This window comes from Sinocyclocheilus anshuiensis, unplaced genomic scaffold (genome assembly GCF_001515605.1).
Source record: "Sinocyclocheilus anshuiensis isolate Anshui unplaced genomic scaffold, SAMN03320099.WGS_v1.1 scaffold1208, whole genome shotgun sequence".
Classification (NCBI taxonomy): Eukaryota; Metazoa; Chordata; class Actinopteri; order Cypriniformes; family Cyprinidae; genus Sinocyclocheilus; species Sinocyclocheilus anshuiensis.
The window spans coordinates 693,531-702,699 of record NW_015542424.1 but is presented as its reverse complement, the minus strand read 5'-3'; the positions used below and the strand labels follow the sequence as shown (position 1 = coordinate 702,699).

The 9,169-nt window shown below is 37.0% G+C and overlaps 1 protein-coding gene across 3 annotated transcripts in view; it reads left to right on the top strand.

Annotated features, from left to right (window-relative positions):
- Window positions 1-4,272: 4,272 nt before the first annotated feature.
- Window positions 4,273-9,169, top strand: part of igsf9bb (immunoglobulin superfamily, member 9Bb) — a 127,159-nt gene continuing 122,262 nt past the window's right edge. For all 3 annotated transcript variants that reach the window (XM_016492946.1, XM_016492945.1, XM_016492947.1), the window contains exon 1: window positions 4,273-4,568. In XM_016492946.1, coding sequence (XP_016348432.1) covers window positions 4,505-4,568 — 64 coding nt within the window. In that variant the 5' untranslated portion in view covers window positions 4,273-4,504. The remainder of the gene's footprint in view (window positions 4,569-9,169) is intronic.

The window sequence follows — 9,169 nt, the reverse complement described above, 5'->3', positions numbered from 1 at the left end:
TCTCGCATTTTATTCTCACTAGTGTGTTTTGCCTCTGTATGCATCAGAGAGTGAAAACATCCAGCTAAATGCAGCATTAACATTAGCCAGTATGCTGGCAAGCTGTTTATCTGTTGTCTTTGTATTTCTTACGGAACACAAGAGCCTGGCCAGAGATGATTTGCATTCTTGTATTTGTCAAGTCGACAGTGGTTAACATTTCATGAAATGGCAGACAGTCCAAATACGCCCTGAGCACAGAGAAGTGACAAACTATAGTGCAAAGCATCTGCTGTTCTTTTGATATATGCAAATCTTCTAATGGAGTGGAAAAACACAAAAGTCCTATTTATTATCCCCTGTGGGTACGTGTGAAAAGTTTAAAGCATTTCACGAGTCATGCCCGGGAGGACCTCATTTATGATGCATGCACATTTAATATGAATTCTTATACAGAGTGCTCCTGACTTTCTGTTCAGCATTTTAAATATATCCTTTAAAGGAATAGTTCAGCCAAAAATTTGAATTTTGTCATCATTTAGTCACCCTCGTGTCATTTTAAACTTGTCTGAATTTCTTTCCTGTGTGGAACACAAAAGAAGATATTTTAAAGAACAACACTGGACCCCTTTGACATATGGACAAAACACATACACACGTGTCAAAACATCTTCTTTTGTGTTCCAGAGCTTTGGAAAGACATGAAGGGGAAAATATTGAATTGAAATATAATGAATTAGCACTGAATCACTTCAAAAGTATAAATATATTTATAAAATTTCTTATCTTGCCATTAACAATGGCAACAGCACTGAAATCCCTCACATATGGCTGGAGTGTTTTGATTATAATGTGAATTTTGTGGTCATTCAGGCAGTCAAAGCTTAAGATTGGAGGTGTTGCATTTTAGCCTTGTTATTATTCTGTGATGCAAAGCTCCAGTGAACTCTCCAGTACAAGATCATTCCTCACGCTTAAAAGTGCTCTCAAAAATGTTTCTTTTTCAAAGCAGTTGATGGTAAAATAAATACAGATTTTCTGATTAATTAATTTGAATCCTGATACAGGTCCTTAATATCCCAGATCAATCCATTTTAGCGCCAAGGCAACTGTGTACTACAACAAAAGAAAAAAGTGATCTTTTTTTATTGATTTTATCTTTTTTTGTCCTTTTTCCATGCCAAAAAGTACCAAACTCGACCAGTGTAAACCAATTCATGAACAAATGACTCTTATAAGCCGATTATTTTAATGAATTGGACATAATAACTGAAAAACTTAAATATACCCTAATGAATCAGCACTGAATGAAATTGAAATTGAAAGCTGTAAATCAGAATCTGAATCTGAAAACACTAATCGATACCTAGCCCTACTTTATCTTCATAACCCCCGTTTACTGAATGCATTCACTTGTAGAATAATCAATATGTCAAAAAATCAATCAATATGTGCCAGTAAAAGTCCAAGACGACTATAACATACACAAAAAATAGAGTGCATCCTAGCGAACAGTTTTTTTCTGTACATCTATACCATTACAGCATTACACATGGTTTCCTCAACAACATCATAATGTCTGAAACATCAAATGTCTTCATAATCTGAAGGTGAGTTGTAGGGCTCAGCTGAATATCTTTACCTGCCCTTCAGCTCTAAAATGGTTATGGAAATCAAGAGCATTTTGAGGCCTGTGTTTTATTTTCAGTTCAGATGATAGCGCAGCACTTTGAAGCTGGTGTCAAACCCAACAAATGTGTATTTCTTACCTGAGGGAAAACATATCTTTATCTTTTTACCTGAGGGAAAAAAAAACATCTTTGTGTGAAGTAATGTATACAGCTGTACCTACAAATACCTACATATTGACTGCATGTACAAGCAGGTTAATAACTCATATGAGTGAGTGGGTGGCACCAAACTTGGCAATGAATGTACATACTGAGACAGATAAGTGAGAGGTTATAAGAATTCATAAAGCCTCCAAGTGTTGGGGGAGTTTTTTTTTTTTAAGTTGCAATTGGAACAGTGTGTGTCATTGAATGTGGGTTTATATACACAAGGACAGTACACTCATCGGCTAAATACAGTCTGAATGGGCATTTCTGGAGGATTTTAAAGAGTTTTTCTTTATAATAGCACTATGATATTAATGGTGTAATCAATAAATCCTGCTATTCTATTTTGTATGACATCAAACATGATCAAACTGCATTAGAAAGTCAATTAGTCCAGCATTCATAAACAATAATACTTGTGATTTTACTGATTAAGAAATGTACCTAGCTTTAAGATTTGTATAATTTGGAAGTTTCTTGTCCTTATGTCTATGAGAACATGAAAGACACTGGTTGAGAACTGTCAGTCCAAGCTGCTTTACCATAAACTATCTGAAGTGGATGGAAGTTTTAAGGCCTATAAGCATTGGCAGAACACCAGAATTGCCATTAAAAACATTGCTCAAATGGACTGTATAGCAGATTCTACCTTTTAAATTGAAAGTGAAATGCTACATGTGAGTTTACAGCTGTCTCCATATTGGGCTGATTTGTGGATGTTCAAAAACCACCAATTTAGCAAAGAACACAGCATGCATTAAACATTATGCTGCTGTACACTGTAATTATTTGACACCTCTATATTTCTGGAAATTTGCTTTTTAAACATTTTATTCAGACTGAAAACAGCCTACAGCTCCATTTTAACAATATATATGATATGTGACAGATGCATCAGTTAAAATTCTTATATAAAATAAAGCGCTTTATTGGTAAATTCTGTCATTTTTCCTCAAACCTGTAAGCTGGTATATTAATTATTTTTTATTTTTTTGCCTTTATTATGACAGGACAGATTAGAACTGACAGGAAGAGAAAGTGGGAGAGAGATCGGGAAAGGTCCTCGAGTCAGGATTCGAACACGGGACGCCTGTAGCTGACAAATGAAGTCCATTTTTTAATCTGAACATGGAAAGCGAAATGATAGTTCAGAAAATAATATCTGTTCCCAAAACTATTGTATAAATTCACAAGTTGTATGGACTACTTTTTTCAGACATCACTGTCAGAGATTGGGCTACAAATAACCATTACCTATTACTTATACAGAAAGTGTTAGAGTGGGGTAAATTTTCAGTCAAGTCCTATTTTTAACCCTCGTTAAAGCAATGGGTTGCCAGATCTTGGCCTTCTCTTTCTGAACTGCTTTTGTAACATGAAAAAGGCAACCGCCACTGTGGTCTTGCAATCTGGTCACCTGGTTCAATTACCAATATCCCATTAAATCTTTTAAAAAAAGTTCTTATTACACCGCAAATGCCTCTATCTGCTTATTTTTTAATAGGTTGCAATAAAACTGTATTTTCTCTCTTTTTAGCATCTCAGCTGATCCAAGAAAACTTTTCAGAAAACTGATGACAGAAATCATCTTGAATTATCAGTCGATATTTCAAGTTTTCCGTTAACAACTTTTAGACAGTACGATCTATCACTGTATGGAAAATAGCTATATAAAGACACATTATAAGTTCACATTTTTTCCCACTAAACAAAAAACAACAGCATGTGGGTTTAGAATTATCGGAGGACAAATAAATAACAGAATTTTCATTTTTGGGGAGAACTATCCCTTTAAGTAGGCTAGTATCCTTTATCTGAATCATATAAAGATATTTTGGACTCACTGGGGGCACTGAAGCATGATTTTATGCTATAAAACTTTTTTTTTTAGGGAACAGCTATACTAATTAGATTGCCTTAGACTGACTTGACTCATATCACCTGTGTCATATCATTATAGTGCTCTAGTTACTTGCCTCCTTAGAACTAGTTTAGAGCTGGAAATTTGGTTCAACCATTATGTCACTAACAAGTGACATCACTACTACCGGAGAATTCAGTGTGGCTCCAGATTCATGTCTCAACACTACGACCGCGCGCAGTGCAATCGACGGGATGAAAGGCGAATGACTTTCCTCCCCACACATTAAAGTGTGACGTCTAGCCCTCCGCACCTTTAACTTTCACAACACCCGAAGCCTTGTTACCTACGTTGGGCATCCGACAGGCTGCTTTCACGACTTCGCTTTTGCGCATGATACTGCGGTTCCGACGCCACTTCACGCTCCAACTCACCTTGAAACGGGGTGCTCTCAGTTTTTACATGGAGAGCGACGGAGAGGCGACCAATCCCCGCCCCGACGTCTCCCCCACCGGCCAATGAAATTCGAGCGGGGGCGGAGCTAACAGCTAAAAGTCAGGCTTGGTTTCACGCTGGCATTGCCATCAAGCCGCGTCTGGCTGCCGTGCGCTGGTGCAGGTGCTCTATTTCATCGAGAGAGGATGCGAAAGGAAAGAAGGGGAGGGAAGGAATGAAGGGAACCGTCGGAGAAAAGTATGCAGGGCATGAATAAAAGGGTATCAGCAGCTGACAGTGTGTCTAACGTCCAGGGGCTCGGCTAAAAATGATTTATTGAAAGGGGCACTTTGAGATATGATGAGGTTTCTCTCTGGTTGGCAATAGTACTATGATTTGGTATGTGGCCACTTTGATAGCAAGTGTATTCAGCACCAGAGGAACAGCTGCTCAAGGTGAGTTGAAGTGCAATTTATTATATACAGCCTTAAGTTTGCTGAGTTTTTTTTTCTTCTCCAGTCAATAATATAAATATCTTTTTTTTTCTTTCTGGGATTGGGTCATCATGGGTTATTATTATTTTTTTTAATATTTAAATGCTATTTTATTCGTGTTGAATATTTTAAAATGAACAATATAGCAGCTCTGGGTTCTGGGTATTGTATAATTATTTTGGATTATAATGTTGTGTTAATTTATAAATAGTATTGCTGTGTCATTGGTTAATGACATTTCTGTTCAAGTGCTAGTTTTTAAGGTATTCAGTCTTGCAGAACTGAAGGGTTTGAGCTGGTGCTCTCTATTCCAACCATTTTCACCTGTTTTTCAATCCCATGAGAAACTTTGGGTTTGTATACTTCATATTAAGTGTGTTTTATCAAATTAAAGGGATTGATCACCCTAAAATAAACATTTTTATCATGATTTACCCACCAAAAGGAGATGGTATCATTGCATATTTGTGGTAACTGAGGCTGTCATTTTGGCTAACATGGTTTGCAACCTCAGGAAATTGAGTAAATGATGACAAAATCGGTGAAATATCCCTTTAAGCTCTGAAAATATACATGGCGAACTTTAATTACACATCTTAAGGTGTTTTTAATGGAGATGCTGTTACGTATAACTGGTATGGTGCTCAATAGTATTTTATTACACAGTATCAGTGTTTTTGGCTGTATGCAGTTTTAGTTATTCACTTTTTGAATATTATGCCTTTTTAGACCTTGCAGAGCTTTTTAACCATGAGAGCACTCTAAAGGAGCCACCATAATTGTAATTCAAAATATGTTCTGTGAATCTGGTCGACCTTCAGACTTGTTTAAATAAGTGGTGTGTCTTTATTTCAAATGTTGGGTTCATGGACTCATATAGCCCTGCAAATTCTAACTCGTCCACTAGAGGGCTGCTAGCCGAATAGCAAGGAGCATCCAATCTTGGATCACATGAGGACTTTTTCAATGCATGCACTATGAATAATTACACATTTCCCATGTTGAGAGAGACACTATACCTGTTTCAATATATGGCTGTAGATGTAGGTATTATTTAACCCTAATTTTTAGGTACATAAAGCATAACGTGATCATCTTACCTTGCTAAACTTGAGCTGTATCATCTGCTTAATCTGACAGTGAGACGTCTTTCACCTTGCTGTTCTGACTGTGCACTTTGCTACGTACGCTCAGTGTCTCCCTCCTGTGTGTCAGAGTCATGCTGCACTATCCCAGCCCCAGTGCAGCTCTCTCCCTGCCCTCACCCTCCCGTCTCAAGCTGTCAGCTGGCAAACAGGCCCGCAATCACCAGCTACAAACCTGGCCAGGTGCCAGATCTCTACTTTGTTGCTCTGTCTAAACAGAGGACTGGGAAACAGCAGACTGAGAGCCATGGGCTGATGTGCTGCTCCAGGTAGGCCCCCGAGGCTCAATACTAGCTGACCGCACTGAACTTGTTGAGACCTCCAGCAGTCCACCTCAGGAACAGGCCTACTTCCCTCATGATAAGAGCTTGTGCCTAACATCTGTCCCTTTTAAATTTGTTTTGCCAAATCGACATGTCTGTTCGAATGTCATTTTGGCAGGTGCTCAAATTGATCTTTTTATCTAAATGTATCTAGATTGGCACCAAGGAGGTTTATAGTAGGAGAGTCGTCAGATAGCATTCCCATTTATGTCCAGAGTTTTGAGCCAATCACATGAGCCCTAAATGACTAATATAATATAATATAATATAATATAATATAATATAATATAATATAATCAATGAGCAATATTACACGAGTAGCTGAGCGATATGGCTGTATATCAGCACAGCTGTGATTTGGCCATTGGCACATGGCTGCAGGCATATTTCACGGCATATTAGTTATGTAAAATATTATTTATTGAACAATAATATATAAATGAACAACAATAGCCATTATAAAAGTATAATACGTTTGTGAATAAACACAAGCAAACAATTCAGTCAAAGGTAGAAAATCGGCACTCTATTTAGTACAGGATTTAGTTACATAAAAATGAAAAGATGTGAAACTTAACTTTACCCTAATGCCAAATTGATTTGCTCTGCCACAAGTAGTAGATTAATAAGACAAAATTGTGCCTGTTTAATATAACCAAAATGAATTAAACCTCATGTAACACCATCTACAGAAGAGCCAGCAGCAAATTCCCGAAGGACTGGCTGAGATAAAGCTGTTCTCGGCGGGTACACAAGCGCTGAACGGCCGCTGTCGGCTTGGAGCTCACATCTCCGAAAACGTCTAAACAAATTTCAAATATTCACTATCTTTATATATAAATCACACATTTGAGGTCTGAACAACTATGTTCACGCATATGTTCAAATCTCTTAAAACTACATTCTTTGACACAATAACAGTAATAATATTGTAAAATTATAGGGGGTTTGCTCTTCTGCCATTGACACTTACTGAGACAAATGCTGTCTGTATATATCCGACAACAAGTGGAGTGATACAAATGTGAAACAGTTAGAGTGCTGATACTCGGATTCGAGATCCAGAACAAACTGTTGTATAAAATATAATATAGACAAATTCTCTGCATTTATTTGATAAAAAATTCAGTAAACAGTAATGTTATGAAATATTATTACAATTTAAAAAGACTGTTTTTTATTTGAATAAATTGTAAAATGTAATTTATTTCAGCAGTGGCAAAGCTGAATTTTCAGCAGCAATTACTCCAGTCTTCAGTGTCTTTCAGAAATCATTCTAGTATGCTGATTTCTTATTATTATCAATGTTGAAAACAGTTGTGCTGCATAATATCCATTTCTTAAAAAATGTTTGACCTCAAACTTTGTGACATTTCCCATATGTATATTATATTATATTATATTATATTATATAAATATGACCTTTTATTCTCCACAATGCCATAGTTACAGCATCTACCAGAAGGTGCTAACAGGCCATGCTAACCAGCCAAATCTTCACTCCTTGATTTGAGCAGACAGGATGTGATTTGAGCTGATGTGGATACATGTGAAATGATGGTGATTTGTTTTAGCAGTTAGCACCTGCTAGCAGACTAGATTCTGCCGGGTTCTTAACCCTTAGGCGTTGTTGATGAAACTGCCAGCTGGAAATGGAGAATCTAAAGAAAGCTTGCTCTGGAGGTTTGTACCGGAGTCTATGTTTCATGGAAAGCCTGTTAGAGGAGGGCTAGCGGGGGACCTGACAGCTGCTCATTTTTAAGTGGTGTTGGATAACATTGGATGTGTTTTCCAACAGTCATCACTTCTCTTTCATCCTCAGGCTGTGATGGCTTGATCATCATCCAGTGGAATGATAAGCGTGTAGGCCTCTTCCCTGTGGAAAAATTAAAATTGTTTATATAACAAACAAGCAGCCTGTCATCACATCTGGACTAGTTTCCAACACCACTCACACGAGCATGACGTTTTCATGTCGTTTCTCTGTCTTGCTACTACAGATTGCAAAAAATAAAAAATAACCCTCAAATTGCTATATTTCAACTCATTGGCTCTCTTGACCGATACTTTCAATGTCTTGTAATTATGATTTATAATGTCAGCTATAATCCAGCCAAATCCATGGCAGGCGTTCCAATCAAACAATGAAAAGCAGCTGACTTGCGCTGATTGCATGGAAAGCTGCAGAATGCGAACCACAGAGGGCACAACTGAGGCAGCCAATTTCCAAATGCATTTTGTTGGCTCCAGTGATTCTGAGTGAGGGGTAATGCTTTGGGCAATAAAGAAAAAAGTGGAGTTACAACTATTAAAACACAAAAAGTATATATTTTTAAATTTTACAGTTACTTTTTATTTGTTTTGGGGCTTTTGCCTTTCTATAGGACAAAAAAAGTTAGGAAACAATATAAAAAGTAGAAGGGCAGGCAAGTTGGACTCTCTTTCTATTAAAAATTGTATTATTGTATATGTAGCTATATATATATATATATATATATATATATATATATATATAAATGTTAATTATGGATGTAAGTTAAAGGGTGTCTGAATACTTTCCGTACCCACTGTATATATATATATATATATACATACAGTGCCTTGCGAAAGTAAGTTCATACCCCTTCATTTATTTCACGTTTTTTTATGTTGCAGCCTTATGTTAAACTGCTTTAAATTACTTTTTTTCCACATCAGTCTACACTCCATACACCATAATGACAAAGCAAAAACAGAACTGTCACAACTTTGTTAATATATTAAAAATAAAAAAACTGAAATAAGTACATTGCAACTCAGTACTTAGCTGAAGCACCTTAACAGCCTCAAGTCTTTTTGGGTTTAATGTCAAGGACATTCACAGAGTTGTCTATAAGCCACTCTTGCTGTGTGCTTAGGGTCATTGTCCTGTTGGAAGGTGAACATTCTGCCAAGTCTGAGGTTCTGAATGCTCTGGACTAAGTTTTCATTAAGGCTATTTCAATATTTTGGTGCATTGAGCTTTTCTTCTACTCTGATGAGTCCCTCAGTCCCTGCTGCTGAAAAACAGCCCCACAGCATGAGGCTGCTACCAGCACACTTTACTTTTGGGATG